General features: G+C 46.8%; 1 protein-coding gene across 1 annotated transcript in view; it reads left to right on the top strand.

The window, feature by feature from the left end:
- The window catches only part of LOC144756035 (uncharacterized), a 218525-nt gene that overhangs the window by 69869 nt on the left and 123151 nt on the right, over window positions 1-25505 (top strand). The window contains exons 8-10 of the mRNA XM_078645514.1: window positions 18849-18884; window positions 22112-22222; window positions 22397-22468. Coding sequence (XP_078501640.1) covers window positions 18849-18884; window positions 22112-22222; window positions 22397-22468 — 219 coding nt within the window. The remainder of the gene's footprint in view (window positions 1-18848; window positions 18885-22111; window positions 22223-22396; window positions 22469-25505) is intronic.

Consider the following 25505-nt stretch of genomic DNA (forward strand, 5'->3'; position numbering starts at 1 on the left):
ACTGCTGCACGCCTCACACTGCTGCACGCGGCACACTGCTGCATGCTGCACACTGCTGCATTACTCACACTGCTGCATGCTGCACACTGCTGCATGACTCACACTGCTGCACGCCTCACACTGCTGCACGCTGCACACTGCTGCATGCTGCACACTGCTGCATTACTCACACTGCTGCATGCCACACACTGGTGCACGCCACACACTACTGCACGCCTCACACTGCTGCATGCCTCACAATGCTGCACACCTCACACTTCTGCACGCCTCACACTGCTGAACGCCACACAACACCACCACATCACTCAGGGACACCACAATATCACTCTAGGACACCACCACATCACTCTAGTGTGGTAAATAAATAAATAATACCTCTCTTTTTGAATGCATAAATGAATAACAGATAGCTCAATAAATAAGAGTCAAGATTCGAGGTAGTAGGAGTTTGCAGGTTTAATACAGCATAAGGACAGGAACAGGACAACCTGCACAGGAATAGGATGGCAAGCCCTGGCAGCGCTGCCGGGGTCAGGATCTGGACAAGAAGGCTAGCGTGGTATTTAATAACAGATACATGAGCATATATACATAACGCAAACACATAGCATTACATTGCAATAGGCGTAGCAGTGGGTGGAGCAATAGGCATGACGCGTAGCAGTCGCGAAAGATAAGGGTGAAAAGAGGTGTAACAGGGCGTATACATAGACATGTGATGCAAACGTAACAGAATATGTCATGAATGGGGTGGAAACCATGGAGGGGGCTACCTAAGGAGCCGGGACCTCTAACCTGATGGTGCGCGCAAACTGGCAATGACGTGTTACTAGGAGAAGCTGGGGGCTATGAACTCTGTGCTAGGAGCAGAGAGTGAAGTCTGGAGAGTCAGGGCGACATGTACCTAAGCAGTATCTAGTATCTGATGTTTAGAGAACATGTTGATAGAATCCAAATGTTATCGGGGTAAAGGCGAACAGACTCTAAGACTGGAGCATGCATTATTCTACATGTAGTGCGTGATGAAGAATATTAAATGATCATTAAATGCAGTATTTCTCTTACATGGAGACGTAGAGGCTAGACAATGACGGAAACTATTGATGCGATTCAGTAGCTTTAGGAATGCAGAGAAGGAGGGCTGTACTGATAACTCGAATCATAACATACTCTTGGCAGACTCAGAGGCAGAGCCAGGCTGAACCGGGCACTGTGAGGCAGGAAGTAAGTGAAGGGTCGAGGATACAGGCGGGGGCTGTATCGCTCCTCAGCGAGGCTTCAGGGGACAGGAGCTGAATCTGGTGTCCAGGCCCTTTTGAGGCCTAGAAACGGAGATTTTACAATGGAATAACGTGCACACTGAGAAACGTGGCAACGTAGCTTTACATAGGCCTGATATTCGTAGTATTCACGAGAACTGGAAACTGACATACTAAAGGTGGACACAACTATAATTGCGTCTTTAATCGAACATGGGGAATAACATATGCATATTAATCATGCACAGATAACATATGATGGAGGACGCGTAGGGACACAGAACATAGCAAAATTTACTTTTCCACATTCCCTCCTTGTCACTACGTTTCCATCAGGAAACATCAATATTCATGATACCATCTATCATTTCATACAGTATCATTTGCTCGTCTCGAATTTTCTTGGAACGGGATTTAGAACGGGGCTTGGGACTAGGAATACAAGAGGTAGCACAAATGCCGCAAATCGCAGGGCCACATTGTATACAGAGGCAGCAGCTAAATATGATCGCTACTGCAATACCTAGAAAGGACAAGACTTTCCATCCCCAGGCGGAAATTATATTCCAGAACCAACCGGACCATGTCCAGGTGCCTGGATTTTGGTGTAACAGATGGGCAATTTTATGAAGTCTGGTTATAGCTGAATAAACAGACGGCGCGTTATTTGGAATGAAAATGCAGCAACTAGATCCGATGACTCTACAGGCCCCGCCCCTATCGGCCAATATGACGTCAAGGACGAGACGATTCTGGAGCACGACAATTCTCATAAAGGATTGTTCTTCGGTTAAATTACTTAGAGCAGAAGTAGTCTCAATTACTACTGCTTCAAGGGTTCTGGTTAACCTACGTATCAGTTTACTATTCACAACTGTACCTAAATAAGGGAAGACACCTTTATTGATATCTATATATTGTTCTAGAGCAGTTTCAGTATAATCGACAATCGGGAGGTTTCTCTTGTGTCTTGTATGTACTAGGTGGGAATTCCTATGGTAGTCGGGTGGGGCTAGAAAAACCGGTGGCAGTAGGAAGGCAATGTAACAGGTTCCCTCCCAATCGAGGGGCAGACGAACATATGCGGTCTGACCACAAATAAAATAAGAATGACGTGAAGCTTTGAAAATAGATTTCCCACTGTCACTATACTTGACAATAGTAGTACAATCACTATGTCCTACGTGTGTAGAACCATTATTTCGGACACATAATTCGCCTTTGACTGGTAGTACTGAAATTGCAGGTAAGTCTGGAGTAGTATCAGACTGAACATTCAGGACCATGAAATTCGAAGAATAATTACCTAAATTATACACTTCATTTTCTAGATCTAACCCGGTTCTGTGGGGGAGACCTTGCTTGTCTGGAAAACATGTACTTTTAAGAAAAGACATATCTGTTGAGGATGACGTTAACGTGGACCATGCTCCACACGAACCATTATGTGAAAAAGGATAAGGAAAGAGTGGCAGAACTCCCTTCGGTGTCTGGAAAGGGGGGAGTCGACCACACACCCAACAATTAGTGGCATTGCTGGTCTGGTGTGAATAATGTAACATGCGGATGAAAGAATTATTTCGCATAGCGAGGCGATAAGAGAGTTCATGAGGAGGCAGATCACTAAACGTGTGCTCCACCGTAACATTAGCAGACTTATTTACATGAGAAACTGGAAAATACAGGTAAAATGCATAACTGGTGCAGGAAATCATAATGCTGAGAAATAATATGAAACATAGAAAAACGATACATCGGATTGAGTTTTGACTAACTCTCTCACTATGGGGGTCTATTTTATACATGTCAGAAACAGTCTAACCGTTTCACCTAGGGGAGGACTTAGACAATCAAACTGGCTGACTTATTTTACTAGACCGGAGCTTCAACTTATACTCCTGCTGTGGAGTTTCCTCTAACGGGGAGGGTGCAGTATCATTGTTCTTTGCGGGACAGTCCTTAAGAATAGTACTTTGGTAATCCTTTGAATCCTGGGAAATGTTCTTTGAGACCGGTTTCAGTCCATAAAACTTCTTTATATGTGAAAGATGCACCCAGCCTTTGCGTCCCTCCAACTTCACGGCTGTACGGGTGGCGAGGAGAACCTGTCGGGGCTCCTTCCAGCGAGGCTCTAGCGGACTTGAGCGGTCAAAATTTCGCACCAGGACCATGGATCCTGGAACGATTTCATGCGGTGCCACCTCGGTATTGTCTGGAAATGCGGCGGCAACCTGTGAACGACAAGAGTTGAGGGCAGACATCAAGGAGGCTAGGTAATCTGTCAGCATATTACTTGAAACATCGGTAATACTTCGGGGTCTGGGTGTACCCCACATGTTAGGGGGGCGGCCGAAAACGACCTCATACGGGGACAGACCTGATCTGGAATGTGCGACCATGCGCATATAGAACAAAGCGACTGGCAGAGCTACTAGCCAGTCCACACCTTTCTCTTTACATACTTTGGCGATGCGGATTTTCAGAGTCTGGTTATGTCTCTCTACGAGACCTGCTGCTTCAGGATGGCGTACACAATGGAACTTCCACTGGTACCCTAACAAAAGGGAAACATGCTTCATTAACTCTGAGGAGAATGGCTGGCCGTTATCAGAATATACGACCCTAGGGAGTCCATAACGGGGGAAGAACTCACGAACCAACTGCTTGGCAGTGGTCGCGGCTGTGTAATCTGGAACTGGATATGCTTCTGTCCACCTGGACAAAGCGCATACAACTACAAGGACATACTTGAAACCTCGACATCGCTCCATCTGAATATAATCCATCTGGAGGACTTCAAAAGGGTGGTCAGGAGGTTGGAATCCACCTTGTTCCACCGGGACACTTTTACCTGGATTAAACTGACAACATATCATACAGGTACGGACTTTCTGCTTGGCTGCAGCTCGTAAATGCTTGTTGAACCAAATGTTCTGGATACTGTCTAACATAGCTTTTTCTCCTAAATGTGCTGGACTATGTGCGGTATTGATAATGACTTGAACCATAGAGTCGGGGAGAAACCAAGTGGCTTTTCCTTTCGTTAACCATCCTTGATCTGTCTGGACCCCTCCTTGTTCGGACCATTTCTTGATTTCTTCGGGAGTAGCATGTAACTGGATATCTATGACATCTTGAGTAGGGTCCTTAACTGTCATACATGTAGTCGGATCTGGAGTGTGTGTCATGTTAACTGGAATGTCTGGAGTCTGTGCTGTAAGCTTGGCTGTGCGATCTGCTAGATCATTACCCTGGGAAATAATGTCAGTAACTTTCGTGTGTGCCTTGCATTTCATGATAGCAATGGATGTCGGTAAATGTATTGCATCTAACAGAGCTTGAATAAGGAGACCATGCTGAATCTTGGTTCCATGAGAAGTCATGAAACCTCTCTCCTGCCAGAGCACTCCAAAGTCGTGTACGACTCCAAATGCGTAGCGTGAATCTGTGTAAACATTAACTTTCTGGTTCTTAGCGTGTATGCAGGCTTGTGTCAGAGCAACTAGCTCTGCTGCTTGAGCGGACAGGGTGTCAATACGGTGTGTCTTAATAACTTCGGTGTCGGTAGTCACTGCATACGCGGCGACTAGTTCTCCTGTACTTGTTCTCATACATGAACCATCCACATAAAGTGTCAGGTCGGGATCTGGTAATGGAATATCTGTCAGATCTTGTCTTGGCTTTGTCGTAATATTAACTACTTCCACACAGTCGTGTGTGTCCGGACTTAAAGTAACTGATGGTAACAGTGTAGCAGGATTGAGGATGTTGCAGCGTCTGATTTCTATGTGTGGCTGGAACAGTGTCAATTCATAACCTGTTAAACGTGCAATTGTCAAGTGCTGAGTCTGTGTTCGGTTTAAAAGAACTTCCACGGAGTGTGGAACTTGTACTGTCAGGGAGTGTCCTAATACTATGGAATCACTTTGTCTGATAGCTAGTGCTGTGGCTGCAACTGACTTGAGGCACGCAGGCAGAGCCTGGGCTACAGGATCTAATGTGCTCGAAAAATAAGCACAAGGCTTGTATTGTCCTGCTTGATCTTGTGTGAGAACAGATAATGCTGTACCTTCACGTTCTGTGACGAAAAGTGTAAAAGGCTTACTGTAGTTTGGTGTAGCTAGAACTGGAGCTTGACATAGGGCTTTCTTTAACTCATTGAAACTGAGTGTATGTTCAGATGTCCAAGTCAGTGGCTTGGCTAGAAATGCATACTGAGGAATCCATTGTCTACAATAAGAAGTAAGGCCGATAAAAGCACGTACCTCCTTCTGGGTCTTGGGCTGAGGAAGACTCGCTATTAACTGGATACGGTCAGGTGTCAACTGCCTACCCCTCTTGGACAGTAAGTGTCCTAAGTAGACCACTTGCTGGACACAGAATTGAAGCTTCGAAGGGGACACCTTGTGCCCCATCTCGGCTAGGAAATACAGAACTGTGAGGGATGCTCGCTCGCAAGCACGTTCAGAACGGGCTGTGACCAGTAGATCATCGACATACTGGAGCAGGGCAGTGTCAGTTGGCATGTGAATGTTATCTAGTTGTCTCTTAAGTGCTTGACTGTAAATACTAGGACTTTCTGTGAAACCTTGAGGAGCTCGTGTGAACATATAGCTCCTTCCATTTAAACAAAATCCGAAAAGGAACTGGCTGTCTGGATGAATGGGGACACTAAAAAATGCATTCTTGAGGTCTATGACTGTAAAAAATGAGGCTTCTGAATCAATGGCTGTCAATAGGGAAGAGATATCTGGGACAACTGGGTACTGGGGAATAATACATTTATTAAGCTCTCGTAGGTCAATCACTAATCGATATACTGGGGGTGCATTTGGATCAGTACGTTTCATGACTGGAATGATCGGAGAATTGCATACATTGGAGTCAGTTTCTACAACCACTCCTTGAGCGATGAGCTCGTCAATAATTTTGGATAAGGCTGCTACAGCCTCCGGTGGCAATCTATACTGTCTGATTCGTGGTAACACTACACCTGGCTTGAGAGTCACACGATGGGGTGTGATTTGCATATAACCAACATCAGTTGGACCTTGCGCCCATAGATGCTGCGGAACATTGGACAATCTGGGATCAAAATCTCGTAATACATAGTGACCCTTAAAGTCACGCAGGAACAATCGTATTCCCTCTGGGGAACAGCATATTACTGCACCTAACTCTTTCAGTGTTTTAATACCTAATAGATTCTCTGGACATGACTTAGTAAGTAACAGATCAGTAGTACGGGACAATGGACCTACTTCTAGAGTAACTGGCTTTGATATTTCATTTACAATGGGTTTTCCTGAAAATCCAAGGGAAATATTTCTTGAGCCTGAGAGCGGAGCCCCTGGAACTTCGGCGTGGCTAATTGTGGTCCTACTTGCCCCTGTATCAATCAAAAACTTTCTGTCTTTCCCTAATACTTGACTGTGAACATAGGGACCTTCTTGATCTACAGGTATCTCGATGAGAGGCAAGCCTACCTCCCTCTCTAGGCTGTTTCATGAATATGGCTGATACTCTGGATACTCAGACTGTGCATACTGGTACATCTGCTGTGTAACATGCTGTGTTGCAGCGATGGGCTGCGGTGCTGTAACTGTCTGTGGTGCATTCTGTGGCTGAGGAATCTGTGAAACTTGTTCTTGTCTAGGTGGACGTGGTCTTTCTTTAGTCTTACCAGTAGCTATGTTGTGTTTCAGAACTGCACACTCGTTTATAAAATGACCTGGCTGTTTACAATAATTGCAGTTCCCTTTAATGGGAGCTGCAGGATGACTGGCTTGATTCGGACCCCTCTTCTGACTGTCTTGAGGAACAGATTGTGCAACTAGTACTTTCATTTTCGTGTCTTTCATACGTTTTCTCTCGTGTTCTAGCTCTTCTCTGATTCTATTCTGGTGGTATTGGAGCATCTGTAACATCTGGGACGGGGTATTAGCTTGCCAGGTACTTTCGACTTTCAAAACTCGATTCTTAATTTGTGGACTTGAATTCTCGACTAATTTAGTAACAAAAAGGTGAGGGTATGACTCACTACTTGTCTTGAGGCCACTGTTGATGCTAAAACATTTCTCAAATCTAGAATAAAAATCACTAATGTCTTCGTCTTGTTTCTGTTTACAGGCTGAGATTGCATCCCAGTCTTCCTTTTTCGTTGTTAACAATCTGGGTAAAACTTGAATCAATAATTCAGGTAATTCTTTACATTTCGCTCCAAGACCGGTACCTGGTACTCGTGCCTTATCTTCAGCTTCTAGAACTGCCCAATCGATCTTTTTCTCTCCCACCTCCCATTCTTTTTCCTTGAGCTTTTCATACACCCCTGCGGGCAGCAGAACCTTTAACATTTTAATTATATCTGGATACGTGTATTCTCCCATACGGAGCATGTCTTTTAATTCTCGATGGAACCCTGCTGGATCTTTATCATGACAGGGGATTAATTTTTTCATCTCTAAGAGTTCCATCTTTGTGATCGGGGTGTAAACAAACACTCGTTCTAGTTCGCCACCCGTTCCTCTAACTGGGTGGACTTCTCGTAACGGATTCTGTCTCTCTATGTAAAATGGTTTACTTTCTGGGGGTGAGACATGAACAAAATGTGGGTTCAAAAACGTTCTATATTTGTGACGCTGTTCTAGAATGACACTAATTAAATCGGTACCTAAACCTTTCCATCTATACTGGAGTAACTCGTTCAGGATATCATGTAACGGGCCTGGATCAGAGTGCTGACCCTCATACAATGTAATGAGGTGCTGAATCATATACATACCCGCCAGTCGTTGCTCGGCTGGGGGCATTTTCAGAAACATTTGTGCCACTATTTCGTCTGGAAAAGTGGTAGAATCAGTAATCCATCGGACTGCTGATCGGGCTAGTTCTTGTTCATGCATAGTACTTAACTCACTGTAACCGATTCGTGATTTCAGAATGTGATCGGTAGCTTGAAACACTTGTTCTAGAGAACCTTGTTCTGGTGCTGGATGATGGAAAGTTGACTTGTGTTCTAGGCGTAAATGGCGATCTGGAAATCTAGATTTTCCTACATACGCTATTCTGGCGGGATTCTCGTCGTCTACCTCTTCAGTATCAGAGTTACTTTCTTTCTCGCTTACTTGTGCTGCTCTACGCTGTTCGTGTAACTTTATTATTTCTTTACGGATTTTCTTGTACATACTTTCCATAGCACTGATGGTCCTGTGCTTACCCTCGGCTATATTATCACTCCACTTTGTCAGGGTTCTCATTTCGGCTTGATCTTTGGACGGGTAATCTTGTTCTCTTATTAAACAATTAATCAAAAACTTTAGTATCATGAGCTGGATCTCGGCTTTCCTTTGAGACATGACTTCGCCAATGCTTTCTGGATCATCCCCTGTACGGATGAAACGATATATTCTGTCTAGATCTTCTTTCATATTCGGTAGGGTGACTAGATACTCGGCCACCTTTCTTACACGTAATGAATATAAAACCATATTATCCTCGCCTGGGACTGGATCATAGCCGCATTCATTAAGGGCTTTTCTTATTTCTGCTACAGACTGATGTCTGGGCGTACGCTGTGACGCTTGTGCATGTAATTCGGCTGACGTTAAACGCTTATGTGGCGGCGGGGTCTGAGGAGGACCTCCTCCTGCGGCCCCTAAACTAGAATCGTCGACTGATCCTCTTCGTACTAGTGTGGCAGGAAATTGAAATGCGGGCTGAACTGGTATGGCGGGCTGGACCGGGGGGGCCGTAACAGGTACTGCAAGGGGTACCCCGGTGTCTGGAGAAACGGGGAGTGCCTGATTTACAGGGACTGGCGGAGCGCGAACAGGATTTGCATATTCTGGGACTGTGTCGTCCAAATAGGACGAAATGAAAATATCAGCTGCGGTCTGTTTGTGACGTAGCTTGGTCGGAACTAATGGTGGCGGAAAGTTACTGGATGCCTCCGGGGTCGCTTTTGGCAGGCCCTCGGCAAGAAGAGGATACATACCCTTAATAAGAGCATGCCTCTGTCTGTCTGACTGTTCGGTTTTAACTCGTTCACCAATCTCGATTAATTCCCTTTCTTGGGCTCGTTCCAAGGATTCTCTACTTAATTCTGACTTTCTGATTTCTTTTTCGGTTCTTTTATGAGATTCTTTGCACCATAACTCGATGGCATCTTTCTGTGACTGTCTGGCTTTCTTTTTCCATAATGCTTCTTCTACTCTCATGATGCACTCGGCATCCCATGTGCCTGACACAGGCCATCTATACTTTTCCTCTAACTCTTTGGTATACTCTACCCATAAATCTAGATATAATATGGCACTTATGCCATGCTTCTGATACATAAAATGACCTGGACTGTCCCTAGGCGGGACAGGAACTGCTGCTTCCAGCAGACCCTTTCTAGTTTTTAACTGACGTAACTTAGAAAACAAGGGCATGACTGAACTGTAACTGAGACACAATACGTAATTACACAATAAACACGATAACTACTTCACACTCATACCACAACATCAAAATACATGAAGAACATTTAGAATAACAGTTCGAACAGAATACAACCTGGAATACAGGACACAGAATACCTGAATTTTCTCGAGAACAGAACTGACTAGAACAGAAACTAGATGCACTGCTGAAACAGTACGAAACTTACCGGTCTCATACAGAGACACGTCAGGACCCGTATCCACCGAAGTGGACACTTCGTTTGTGGGTCTGTGTACCACCAACCCACGGACCAGAGTCAATTAAATTGACCCTGTCTAGATACTACCCCAGTAACGGTACTCACCGGGCAGCAAGAACGGAAGGCCTCGGACTGGACTGGACTGCTACGACGACGGACGGACGAACTTCGGACTTCTGTTACGGGTGGGCCTCCGGATACCTCGGACCTTGGACTCTCGGCTTGGGCTCTGGTCGGGACTCGCCGCGTTCCTCCACCGCCTCGTCTGGATGCTGGACCGCCTCCTCCGTCTCCTCCGTGGGCCTGAGGGATACTTGAAGCAGAAATATCTGCACGTGCACGGTATGGTTCCGTCACGGCTGCAGAGGGTCAGGGGGCCGGCGTGGCTTCACCGGCGCGTGGGGAAAGGGCAAGTCCCTATTCGGGCGCCATTATGTGGTAAATAAATAAATAATACCTCTCTTTTTTAATGCATAAATGAATAACAGATAGCTCAATAAATAAGAGTCAAGATTCGAGGTAGTAGGAGTTTGCAGGTTTAATACAGCATAAGGACAGGAACAGGACAACCTGCACAGGAATAGGATGGCAAGCCCTGGCAGCGCTGCCGGGGTCAGGATCTGGACAAGAAGGCTAGCGTGGTATTTAATAACAGATACATGAGCATATATACATAACGCAAACACATAGCATTACATTGCAATAGGCGTAGCAGTGGGTGGAGCAATAGGCATGACGCGTAGCAGTCGCGAAAGATAAGGGTGAAAAGAGGTGTAACAGGGCGTATACATAGACATGTGATGCAAACGTAACAGAATATGTCATGAATGGGGTGGAAACCATGGAGGGGGCTACCTAAGGAGCCGGGACCTCTAACCTGATGGTGCGCGCAAACTGGCAATGACGTGTTACTAGGAGAAGCTGGGGGCTATGAACTCTGTGCTAGGAGCAGAGACTGAAGTCTGGAGAGTCAGGGCGACATGTACCTAAGCAGTATCTAGTATCTGATGTTTAGAGAACATGTTGATAGAATCCAAATGTTATCGGGGTAAAGGCGAACAGACTCTAAGACTGGAGCATGCATTATTCTACATGTAGTGCGTGATGAAGAATATTAAATGATCATTAAATGCAGTATTTCTCTTACATGGAGACGTAGAGGCTAGACAATGACGGAAACTATTGATGCGATTCAGTAGCTTTAGGAATGCAGAGAAGGAGGGCTGTACTGATAACTCGAATCATAACATACTCTTGGCAGACTCAGAGGCAGAGCCAGGCTGAACCGGGCACTGTGAGGCAGGAAGTAAGTGAAGGGTCGAGGATACAGGCGGGGGCTGTATCGCTCCTCAGCGAGGCTTCAGGGGACAGGAGCTGAATCTGGTGTCCAGGCCCTTTTGAGGCCTAGAAACGGAGATTTTACAATGGAATAACGTGCACACTGAGAAACGTGGCAACGTAGCTTTACATAGGCCTGATATTCGTAGTATTCACGAGAACTGGAAACTGACATACTAAAGGTGGACACAACTATAATTGCGTCTTTAATCGAACATGGGGAATAACATATGCATATTAATCATGCACAGATAACATATGATGGAGGACGCGTAGGGACACAGAACATAGCAAAATTTACTTTTCCACATTCCCTCCTTGTCACTACGTTTCCATCAGGAAACATCAATATTCATGATACCATCTATCATTTCATACAGTATCATTTGCTCGTCTCGAATTTTCTTGGAACGGGATTTAGAACGGGGCTTGGGACTAGGAATACAAGAGGTAGCAAAAATGCCGCAAATCGCAGGGCCACATTGTATACAGAGGCAGCAGCTAAATATGATCGCTACTGCAATACCTAGAAAGGACAAGACTTTCCATCCCCAGGCGGAAATTATATTCCAGAACCAACCGGACCATGTCCAGGTGCCTGGATTTTGGTGTAACAGATGGGCAATTTTATGAAGTCTGGTTATAGCTGAATAAACAGACGGCGCGTTATTTGGAATGAAAATGCAGCAACTAGATCCGATGACTCTACAGGCCCCGCCCCTATCGGCCAATATGACGTCAAGGACGAGACGATTCTGGAGCACGACAATTCTCATAAAGGATTGTTCTTCGGTTAAATTACTTAGAGCAGAAGTAGTCTCAATTACTACTGCTTCAAGGGTTCTGGTTAACCTACGTATCAGTTTACTATTCACAACTGTACCTAAATAAGGGAAGACACCTTTATTGATATCTATATATTGTTCTAGAGCAGTTTCAGTATAATCGACAATCGGGAGGTTTCTCTTGTGTCTTGTATGTACTAGGTGGGAATTCCTATGGTAGTCGGGTGGGGCTAGAAAAACCGGTGGCAGTAGGAAGGCAATGTAACAGGTTCCCTCCCAATCGAGGGGCAGACGAACATATGCGGTCTGACCACAAATAAAATAAGAATGACGTGAAGCTTTGAAAATAGATTTCCCACTGTCACTATACTTGACAATAGTAGTACAATCACTATGTCCTACGTGTGTAGAACCATTATTTCGGACACATAATTCGCCTTTGACTGGTAGTACTGAAATTGCAGGTAAGTCTGGAGTAGTATCAGACTGAACATTCAGGACCATGAAATTCGAAGAATAATTACCTAAATTATACACTTCATTTTCTAGATCTAACCCGGTTCTGTGGGGGAGACCTTGCTTGTCTGGAAAACATGTACTATTAAGAAAAGACATATCTGTTGAGGATGACGTTAACGTGGACCATGCTCCACACGAACCATTATGTGAAAAAGGATAAGGAAAGAGTGGCAGAACTCCCTTCGGTGTCTGGAAAGGGGGGAGTCGACCACACACCCAACAATTAGTGGCATTGCTGGTCTGGTGTGAATAATGTAACATGCGGATGAAAGAATTATTTCGCATAGCGAGGCGATAAGAGAGTTCATGAGGAGGCAGATCACTAAACGTGTGCTCCACCGTAACATTAGCAGACTTATTTACATGAGAAACTGGAAAATACAGGTAAAATGCATAACTGGTGCAGGAAATCATAATGCTGAGAAATAATATGAAACATAGAAAAACGATACATCGGATTGAGTTTTGACTAACTCTCTCACTATGGGGGTCTATTTTATACATGTCAGAAACAGTCTAACCGTTTCACCTAGGGGAGGACTTAGACAATCAAACTGGCTGACTTATTTTACTAGACCGGAGCTTCAACTTATACTCCTGCTGTGGAGTTTCCTCTAACGGGGAGGGTGCAGTATCATTGTTCTTTGCGGGACAGTCCTTAAGAATAGTACTTTGGTAATCCTTTGAATCCTGGGAAATGTTCTTTGAGACCGGTTTCAGTCCATAAAACTTCTTTATATGTGAAAGATGCACCCAGCCTTTGCGTCCCTCCAACTTCACGGCTGTACGGGTGGCGAGGAGAACCTGTCGGGGCTCCTTCCAGCGAGGCTCTAGCGGACTTGAGCGGTCAAAATTTCGCACCAGGACCATGGATCCTGGAACGATTTCATGCGGTGCCACCTCGGTATTGTCTGGAAATGCGGCGGCAACCTGTGAACGACAAGAGTTGAGGGCAGACATCAAGGAGGCTAGGTAATCTGTCAGCATATTACTTGAAACATCGGTAATACTTCGGGGTCTGGGTGTACCCCACATGTTAGGGGGGCGGCCGAAAACGACCTCATACGGGGACAGACCTGATCTGGAATGTGCGACCATGCGCATATAGAACAAAGCGACTGGCAGAGCTACTAGCCAGTCCACACCTTTCTCTTTACATACTTTGGCGATGCGGATTTTCAGAGTCTGGTTATGTCTCTCTACGAGACCTGCTGCTTCAGGATGGCGTACACAATGGAACTTCCACTGGTACCCTAACAAAAGGGAAACATGCTTCATTAACTCTGAGGAGAATGGCTGGCCGTTATCAGAATATACGACCCTAGGGAGTCCATAACGGGGGAAGAACTCACGAACCAACTGCTTGGCAGTGGTCGCGGCTGTGTAATCTGGAACTGGATATGCTTCTGTCCACCTGGACAAAGCGCATACAACTACAAGGACATACTTGAAACCTCGACATCGCTCCATCTGAATATAATCCATCTGGAGGACTTCAAAAGGGTGGTCAGGAGGTTGGAATCCACCTTGTTCCACCGGGACACTTTTACCTGGATTAAACTGACAACATATCATACAGGTACAGACTTTCTGCTTGGCTGCAGCTCGGGACACCACCACATCACTCAGGGACACCACCACATCACTCAGGGGTACCATCACATCACTCAGGGGTACCACCACATCACTCAGGGGCACCACCACATCACTCAGGGACACCACCACATCACTCACAGACACCACCACATCACTCTGGGACACCACCACATCACTCTGGGACACCACCACATCCCTCAGCCCAACCACATCATCACTCAGCACCACAACAGCATCACTAAGCACCACAACAGCATTGTCCTGGCTTGCTACCAACAAGCATTGCCATAGCCAATAGGACTCGCATTAGTAAAGTGTAAGCTATTGGCTTTGTGAATAACAATACTATTAATTTATATATTTTCAAAGCCAACACATATTAAAAAAATTGTCATTTACAATACCAATAGCTCACACTTTCCTAATGCGAGACCTATTGCATTGCAAATGCTTGTTACTCAGGTACTTGTGACATGCGGGCCTACCTTTCGTTGTTGACCCGTTGAGCTCTGAAACGTCTCAGAAGAAGACCTAGTTTAGGACACCCCCCGCGCCGCACGGCCACCAGCTGCGGCGTGTGCCTCCCCGCCTGCCTGCCTCTCTGCTCCGGCTGCCGCCGCGTGACCACGCCCCCTGCCATCGAGCAGCGTGGTCTGTGCTAGCTTCCTGCCTTTCCACTGTTTTGTTGTATTTTTACTGTGGTATACTGTAATTCTGTATTTTGTCCCCCTCTATTGCCTGTTGCCTGGTCTCCCTGGTAGCCCCTGTCTCATCCCTCCCCGCTTCCCGCCACCGCCGCTAACCCCGCCCCTTTTTCTTTCTGTACCCTCCCCGCTCCCGCCTCCCAGCTGCTCCGCCCTCCCTCGCACTTCGCCATATATGGCGACCGTGCGAACGCGCAGCGTTGACGCGCAGCGGGCGCGCCGATTGTGCGCCGAAGGCGCGCCAAAGGTAAGCCCGTCTGCGCCCGTCTGCGCCCGTCCGCGCCTGGACCGCGCCTAGTGCCAGGACCCCTGGCCCCCACCGACGGAGGACGACCCGACTGTCCTACAGCGCCACCGAACTCATCGCACTCAACACCGACGGATTCCCTGGATGCCACCAAGCCACCCCAAAGCACACCCACGGACCCTTCAGCTGCAAAGCCTGCAAGTTCACCTGCATCCGGACCCGCCCCACACCAGCACCCGCCAAGCCGATCACCAGCAACAACCACCTCAAGTGCATCCTGATCAACACCCGCTCCGTCCACAGGCACGCCGTCGAACTCTGGAACCTCCTCGACACCACAGCTCCTGACGTCGCCTTCCTCACGGAAACCTGGATGAACGACTCCTCAGCGCCCGACATCGCCATCGCAGTCCCAGAGGGCTACAAGATCACCCGGAGAGACCGCGTCAACCAGACTGGAGGAGGCATCGCCATCATCCACAGGGACACCATCCACGTCACGACCAACACCGACGACACCCTGAAAACCGCCGAACACCTTCACTTCCAGATCCACACCGACCCGAGAACCATCCTCAGAGGCACCCTGATCTACCGACCCCCGGGACCACGCACACAATTCAGCGAGGACATCGCCGACTTCATCAGCCCGCACGCCCTCACCTCCGCCGACTACATCCTCCTGGGGGACCTCAACTTCCACCTGGAGAACAACAACGACCGCAACACCATCACCCTGCTCGACAACCTCGCCAACCTCGGACTCAAGCAGCTGGTATCCACCCCCACCCACCTCGCCGGACACACACTCGACGCCATCTTCTCATCCAGCAAAGACACCACCTTCAGCCACGCCACTGGACTCCACTGGACGGACCACAGCTGCGTCCACTTCACCTTCAGAAGAACGACGATCCACCACCACCAGCAACCGGCTGCTCGAAGAAGCTGGAACAAGATCACAGCCGACCAGCTCGCCGCTTCCCTGAGCCAGCACCCCCCCGCCAGCTCAGCGAACCCCAGCCAGGCCGCCGACAACCTCACGAAGTGGATCAGCAACTGCGCGGACGAACTCGCCCCACTGAGGACCCCGCCCAGCAGACCCGGCAGCAAGAAGGCCCCTTGGTTCACCGACGAACTCAAGAGCTCCAAGAAGAACTGCCGAGCCCTCGAGAAAGCCTGGAGAAGGGAACCAACACCGGACAACATGACCGCCCTCAAGCTGGCCACCCTGAAGCACCACCAACTCATCCGCGCCACCAAGAAAACTGCATTCAAGGACCGGCTGGACAACAACGCACACAACAGCAAGGAACTCTTCAACATCATGAAAGAGCTCTCCAATCCCAACGCCGGAAACAACGACATCACCCCATCACAAGACCTCTGCAACTCCCTCGCCTCCTACTTCCACAACAAGATCGCGGACATACACAACAGCTTCAGCAATCAACCGACGCACGCCAAGACCGAACCACCACCCTCCACCACCCTCCGCGCCTGGACCCCGATCAGCACCGAAGACACCGTCCACACGATGAACTCCATCCACTCCGGATCTCCGACCGACCCCTGCCCTCACCACATCTTCAACAAGGCCGACGCGGTCATCGCACCCCACCTGGGAGACATCATCAACACCTCCTTCGACACCGCCACCTTCCCGGAGAACTGGAAGCACGCCGAACTCAGCGCCCTACTAAAGAAACCAACGGCGGACCCCACCGAACTCAAGAATTACCGCCCCATCTCGCTCCTCCCGTTCCCAGCCAAAGTCATCGAGAAGACCGTCAACAAGCAACTGGCCGCCTTCCTCGAGACGAATGGATCCCTGGACCCCTCACAGTCTGGCTTCCGAGCCAACCACAGCACCGAGACCGCCCTCATCGCTGCCACCGATGACATCCGAACCCTGATGGACAACGGAGAAACAGCGGCCCTCATCCTCCTAGACCTCTCCGCGGCTTTCGACACGGTCTGCCACCGCACCCTAGTACAGCGCCTCAGCAACGTCGGAATCCAGGAGAAAGCACTGGAATGGATCATCTCCTTCCTCGACGGAAGAACACAGAGAGTCCGCCTACCACCGTACAAATCAGAGGCCACCGAAGTCCTCTGCGGCGTCCCTCAAGGATCATCGCTGAGCCCCACCCTCTTCAACGTCTACATGAGCCCCCTCGCAGCCATCGCACGCCAACACAACCTCAACATCATCTCCTACGCTGACGACACCCAGCTGATCCTCTCCCTGATCAACGACCCCGCCGCCGCCAAAGCCAACCTTCACGAAGGGATGAAAGACGTAGCCGAGTGGATGACGACCAGCCGCCTGAAACTGAACTCAGACAAGACAGAAGTCCTCATCCTGGGGTCCTCGCCGTCCGCCTGGGACGACTCCTGGAGGCCCCCCGCCCTGGGCACCGCACCCAAACCGACAGACCACGCACGCAACCTGGGATTCATCCTGGACTCCTCCCTCACCATGACCAGACAAGTCAACGCCGTCTCCTCGTCATGCTTCAACATCCTGCGCATGCTACGGAAGATCTTCCGGTGGATCCCCACCAAGACTAGGAAGACGGTCACCCAGGCCCTCGTCACCAGCCGACTGGACTACGACAACGCCCTCTACGCCGGAACCACCGCCAAGCTCCAGAAGAGACTCCAGCGGATCCAGAACGCCTCAGCCAGACTCATCCTCGACATCCCACGACGCAGCCACATCTCCGGACATCTGAGAGACCTGCACTGGCTCCCCGTCAACAAAAGAATCACCTTCCGCCTCCTCACCCACGCACACAAAGCCCTACACGATCAAGGCCCCAGCTACCTCAACAACCGCATCAACTTCCACGTTCCCAAACGAGAGCTCCGATCAGCCAACCACGCCCTCGCCGCCGTCCCCCGCATCCGGAGATCGACAGCAGGAGGAAGGTCCTTCTCCCACCTGGCCGCCAAGAACTGGAACTCCCTTCCGACCGACCTGCGCCTGACCCAAGACCACCTCTCCTTCAGGAAGAAGCTCAAGACCTGGCTGTTCGAGCAGTAGCAGCACTCCCCCCCCCCCCCTTAGCGCCTTGAGACCCTCCGGGTGAGTAGTGCGCTATATAAATGTCTGTGATTGATTGATTGATTAAAGTCTCGGCTGGTTTGACAGATAAAAGCAAGATCAGGGAAAGAGGTGGGGGCATACACACAATGCGCGAGAAAAGGAGCCAGAAAGGGGCATAATTAGAACTAGTTGAAAGGGGAGGGAGCTATGCTTGGACAGAAGAGAATAATTCTAAAAAAACACACACAAAAAACATGAATAGCTAGAATTGAAATAAAAAGGAGAGGACGAGAGAAAGGAGAGAATGCATAAGCGTGTGGAAATCACAGAGACTTTGAAAATGGCACAGAGAACAAATTTGCCAAAGAAAGAGCCACAGAAGAGATAAAGACGAGAACAAAGAGCAGGACCAAGAGAAAACTAAAACGAGACGTTGAGACACAGAAAGAGCAGCGTGTTGGGTGACAGAAGTCCTAGACACACGCAAAAGACATGTAAAATTATGTTTTATGTCACACTAAAAGAGAAACATACCCAATGTTGTCCTTATTCCAGGATCATTTCCCAACTAAAGCCCTTACTAGGACTGTTACATGTGTAGAAAGCTTGCTTTAAGAAATGTGCAAACACGAAAACTCAGAACTGTTTCTGTTCTTTTACAACAGGGGCCAGAGGGTCGTCCAGGAGAGCCAGGTGCCAAGGTAGGCTGCACAATAAATATATGTATGTATAGAACCTATAATTCTGTGGATCCTATGGCATTGTGGTCACAGCTGTGGCTTAAACAGCAGTAGATATGCATAAGGCTGATACTGAAATGTGCATATTTTCATATAAGTGCATTGATTTATCTTCTGTGGGTGTTCATATCACTGAAACCTGGCAGGCATTTAAGCATGACTGCATATTTAGTGGTTAAATACATATGGAAATATACCAGTTTCAGCTTTATTTTTTTCACACACTCCATAAGAAATATGAATAAATACAGATAAAGATGACAAAAAATAAATATGGATAAATAAAGACGGAAATGTAAAAAACAAATAGCATAACACCGGGAGCCCTAATCATGTTCCATGCATGTTCCTTGGGAACACCCACAGCAACGTCTCATAGAACGCCCCTTTTATGCAGACTAAGGCGTGAAAGGGGGTCATATTTACAAGGGCATGAAAAGCTACGCAGGGTTACTTTATGAGATCTTGTAAATATGGACAGGCACACTGCGCCACCAGTGCGTAAAGAAAAGAAACGCACCAGCAGCGCATGGGGCTTGTAAATAAGCCCCTCTTTTTTGAAAAAAAACATCAGCCACACTCTAAACCTCCAGGAACATAGGGTAAATCTAATTGTAAGGCAACAATGGTTCACTGTGGTATATGTATTAAACGACTGACTGATTCCTTAGCTAAGAAAATATTGAATCCGCACACAATCCACTCATATGGTAACTAACTAATATATTTAATTCGTTTTTTCAATAAATAGTGCCACGTCAGTAGAGGATTGTTATCTCCAATGAGCTGTGTGCCAGTTATCAAATTTTCAACAATGAAACAGAAAAAAGTGCTTAGTGTAAACATCAAACCTTCATCTCACTAAGCCATCTTACTAACTATCAGATGTACAGTACTGTAATCAGGTGCACATTGATGTGAGCACTTTACACAGCTTTTATTCACTTATAGTTCACAATAGAGTAACAGAGGCTCATAAAAATAAATTGGTACTAGAATTAGAAATTAAAATAAAGCCGTTCTAGAGTTAGAGCGCCCTCCTGCAAGGCCATCTACTTCAACTAGATCCCACCTACCGCTAGACAACAATGCTGCCCACTAGACCACACCTACCGCTAGATAATAATGCTATCAACTAGACAGCACCTACCACTAGATATCAATGCTGTCCAGTGGACCACACCTACCACTAGCTACCAATGCTGTCCACTAGACCACACCGACCGCCAGACAACAATGCTGCCCATTAGACCACACCTACCGCTAGACAACAATGCTATCAACTAGACCACACCTACCACTAGATACCAATGCTGTCCAGTAGACCACACCTACAACTAGCTACCAATGCTGTCCACTAGACCACACCTACCGCTAGACAACAATGCTGCCCACTAGACCTCACCTACCACTAGACAACATTGCTATCAACTAGACTACACCTACCACTAGATACCAATGCTGTCCAGTAGACCACACTTACCAATAGCTACCAATGCTGCCCACTAGACCACACCTACCGCTAGACAACATCACTGTCCACTAGACTACACCTACCAATGCTGTCAACTAGACCACACCTAGCACTAGACAACAACGCTGTCCACCAGACCACACATACCACTAGCTACCAATGCTGTTCGCTAGACCACACCTACCACTAGCCACCAATGTTGTCTGCCAGACCACACCTACCACCAGACAACAATGCTGTCCAGTAGACCACACCTACCGCTTGATACCAATGCTGTCTTGTAGGCCACACCTACCTCTAGACAACAATGCTATCCACTAAACCACACCTACCACTAGCAACCAATGCTGTCCACTAGACCACACCTACCGCTAGACAACAACACTGTTCACTAGACTACACCTACCACAAGATAACAATGCTGTCCACTAAAGCACACCTACCGCTAGATAACAACGCAGTCCATTAAAGCACACCTACCACTTGATAACAATGCTGTCCACTAGACCACATCTACCACTAGCTACCAATGCTGTCCACTATACCAGACCTACCGCTAGACAACAATGCTGTCCACTAGACCATACCTATCACTAACTACCAATGCTGGTCACTAGATCACACCTACCTATAGATAACAATGCAGTCCGCTGGACCACACCTACCACTAGCCACCAATGTTGTCTGCCAGACCACACCTACCACTAGACAACAATGCTGTCCAGTAGACCACATCTACAGCTAGATACCAATGCTGTGCACTAAACCACACCTACCACTTGATAACAAGGCTGTCCAGTAGATCACACCTAATGCTAGATAACAATAATATCCAGTAGACAACACCTGCCACAAGATAACAATGCCGTCCACTCGACCCCTAGGCCACATCTCTTGTCACTAGAGCTGTGCAAATTATATTCCTCTCTCATTGCATCACTTCCTGGTTTCTGTATTCTTATCTCACCTGCCCTACACTCAACAAAGCTTCCAGATTACATTTCCATTCAGTTTTTCATAATTTGTTGATATGTGTGGCATTAGTATGTCACCTCTTCCATGATAGGCAAGCCTTGGCACTGTCCTTGCTACCCCTGGCGTAAGGACTTGCAAATGCTGTGGACACGGAATGGAGAGAAAGTAAGTGAGGCACTTTAAGTCCCATTTTCTTTCAATACACACACTCCATTTCATTTCCTTAATACCGCTGCAACAAATTGGAGGCTACTCAGGGTGGGACGGGAGTCAAAGCTATGATATCATAAGGGGTCGAAGAGAACATTACTAGTCCTGGCATTTTGGTGAATCAATTTCCATACTGTAATCAGGAAAACTACATCTGTGTAAGGGCACATTAGAAGCCAGCAGACAACAGTGGAGCATGGCTCTCAGATCATCGTCTCTTCACCCCCAGGATCTCAGAGGTTGAAAATAATAAACATAGGTCATCAGAAACTCTCCCGAGGTTGTGCCCTTTGGTAGCCAGTTTTTTTTAAGCCAATAGCCGCTTCTAACACCTCTGCCTCTCTCGCCAGGTCCTTGCCATTGGTGGCAGGCACAGCGTGGGCATAAGTAGAGGGGAAGGCTAGGGAAGGAGGCGAGAGAGGGTGTGTGTGTTAAAGTGAGAGTATTTAAAGAAAGATGCATATGCAAATATGACTATCGAAGCAGGTTCAATAGCAACAGATTTGGAATTCCCTTTTGTTCTTCCCAGGGAGAGAAAGGTGATCCTGGGGAGATTGGTGCTGAGGGAAGACCAGGTCCACCAGGAGAGAATGGAGTGGCTGGTCCTCCTGGGCCTCCCGGGGAGGTTGTCTATCACCAGGTAAGGACTCATTGACAGTAGAATCTTTACAAGGAAGGGTATGGGGTACAGATGGAAGAACAATATATTCAGTAAATTTCACACACATTGTTCAATCCATGTATTTAATACGCACAAATGTTCTCAAAGTTCCTATCAACAGAATCAACATTTTCTTTATTCTGATTGCTTTAGGTCTTTGAAGGATCTAATGGACCTCCAGCAGCTGTCCCTTTACAGGGCCTGCCTGGCAATCCAGGACCCAAGGTAAGCACAGATATGGACGGACAGTGGATGGACAGATAGGTTAACGGATGAGAGGATGGGGGGATGTGCAGGCCATACCTATTTTTTGTTCTGGGTTATTATATTTTTATTTACCAATGAATGCCTGTTTAGTTTTTGTGCAGATGGTGGTTCGGCCCTCCAGTGATAGTTTGAGTTTGATAGGGTGTGTCCTTTTCTTAATGGAAAATATCTAAGGCTTCCATAATAAAAACATACCTACACCTGATATTGTTGCCCCTCCATTCCAGCAGTTAACATTTTGAAGATAATTACACATATTTGGTGTGAAAACGATTTTGAAAATGCCACTTTTAGAAAGTTGGTATTTTCTTGCCTTAGCCATTTAGTGCCAGTAGCCTGTCCCTGGGTCACATGACTGGGTGCAGCTGACATTTGGGCTTTGTGTATTCTTCTAGTCAGGCGTACAAAATAAAGAGCTTAGGACATCACTGGTAGGATGGGGGGCAGAGCTGGGCACAGCCCTACTTGCACTTGAATAGGGTGTGTCCTTCCTCCACACAAAGGGCTGTACACCCTCTGTATTTAGTCTGGAGCCTGGACAGGGAAGGAAGGTTACTTGGTGACTTCAAAGGTGAACCACTAGAAGCTTCTCTGTGGAAATGTACCTTTTTAGGGGTACACTGGTGCAGGGTCACCCTTTTGTCCATGGGTCCAGAGACCAACAAAATAGAGATCGGCACTGGAGTTGGAATAAACAACAAGTTTATTAATCACTCATGAGTGGGACCACGTCCACACAACACTCTCAAGTGCTGTTAGGAGGTAGTACACTGAATTTGCAAACTGTGTCCCTTTTATACCGGATTTCTGCACTGTAAGCATGTGAACAGAAATAGGAAGAACAAGTTTTAGAAATAGTTATCAGCAAACAAGGGCAGATGAATAACTACATGGTCAGGAAAGTGGGAGGGGGAGCAGAAAGGCTTATAACAGCCTAAATGATTGACTGTTTACATCTATGACCAGGTGCACTGGCAGCTACAAGCACGTACATTGCTTTAGCTGAGTCAGGAAGTCAACTAAAATAGATAGCACAAGCAGAGTGACAAGACAAGCAGCAGAGGACGGGAGAATTATGAAGGAAATAAAATGGACACAACAGCCAAAATTACTGTTGCTTATGCTTAGTAAAATATTACACATTTCCACATCTCCTCCACACCCCGAGAGCATCTGACTACAATAGGAAAACTAAAATGAGAATAACGATACGTTATTATAATTTTATTTTTCCTCTTGAGCAGTAGGGAGACACTCCTCTGCCTCAGTGGAGGAGCCACCACTGGCAGTAACTCTTTCCCTGTTGTGATAGGTACTTGATAGGCAGTGTACATGCTTCTGTAAGTTGTCCATTGAATTAATTCATTCACTTTTTATCTGGCCTAGCTTCACCCGGTTCCACATACAATGCGACCTTACATCATCAGGTCTTTGCGGGTAACTGAAAGTAGCAGTGAGTACTAGTGAATACTAGTGGAACGAAGCTAGCTACAAATCAAATACAGTGCATTACAATATAAAATACCACTTTTAATTTAAATAAGAAGTACCATATTTACTTATAACTTCCGATTTGAATAGTAGCAGAATGAAAACAATCAGCTATGCCAGTATCAACAAAATAGCCAGTAGCATAAACATAGTAATGCATTTTTTGTGTAAGGTTATGGACTACACCATGGATTTTCTTTAACATTACAGAGTGTACACTATTTAAACTAAAGTAGGCGAATTTGGTAGTGATCAAGTAAATAACATAGCCAATGTCACAATGTACTTTGAAGCTTTAAGGCCCTATTATGACTTTGACAGTCTCAAAGCAGTGTTGCCAAGCTGCTGCCCCGCTCTGAGACTGCCAAAGCCATTAAAGACCGCCTGACAGAAGACTTATTTTACTCTGGCGGGGGGTCCTTTGGCAGCCCCACTGCGGTGCCTTTTGAAAAAGCAGTGCAGAGGGAGCATCAAAGGCAGTTCCTGCAGGGCGTTGACTATTAATGTAGTATTAAGTCCATGCCCTGCAGAAACTGGGGGTGCATGCACACAGTTGGGGGCATAACATGTGCCCCCTTGCATGCAACCCATGGCGCAGAGGCACCGCCATGAAAAGTGTGGCAGTGAGGAAACACCTTATATGCTTTTGGATCCCTGGCGGCCTCAGTGGTCCTGTGGCGGTCCAACAACCACAGTCCTATTGCGGCGGGTGGACCACTAGTCTGGTGGTCCGCAGACGGCCACAATGGGTTTGGCGGGCCATTGGACCACAGAACACTTAATAAAGGCCATAAACAGTTTTTAGATCTCTTCGTTAAATGACCTGTTATGTCGCAGACCTATTGTATGCAATACTAGTGCTTAAATTGGGCGTCTGGTCCATTGCTTATCTTTGGCGTTTGTGTCAGTAACATTTTCTTGATTCGTATTCAATGGATTTCCTTCCTCTTCTCGGGTCTATTCACAATTTTCAATTTGTAGTATATTTAGTACTATACACTGCTATTCACTAACCTTTGAATTAAGGTCTATGATTTTACCTCTCTGTGTGCAAATCTCCACCCACATGCGCCTACATTTTTGTAGTAACTGTGAGAGGGATGGGGGTGTGGCAGAAAAATGATGCATACTTATTTCTAAATGGGAGGAGTATAGGGATGTGAAAGAGGGAATTGCAGAGGGTTAATGTGGGCGTTAGGAAGGGACACAAATCCACCCACAAAAAAATTAGCCCAAACTGCACTTCTCTAGTTACTACAGTCAACAAGCATTAGCAAAGACAAGAGGCGTGGTCTCATCTTTGGAACCCATCGAATTTGCTAGAGGGTTTATTAATATGTTACTGTACATACATTGCATATTTTAAGTAAATATTTTTAATCTGTTAACATTTGTAAAATATCTTTGCTTTAGTGCAATTTTGTTATGAAATTGACATTACTAATTATTGGCAAAGACACGAGATCTTGACCATAAAAGGCTGGAACTACTTATTTATTCATTG

Source organism: Lissotriton helveticus, chromosome 5_1 (assembly GCF_964261635.1).
Source record: "Lissotriton helveticus chromosome 5_1, aLisHel1.1, whole genome shotgun sequence".
Taxonomy (NCBI): Eukaryota; Metazoa; Chordata; class Amphibia; order Caudata; family Salamandridae; genus Lissotriton; species Lissotriton helveticus.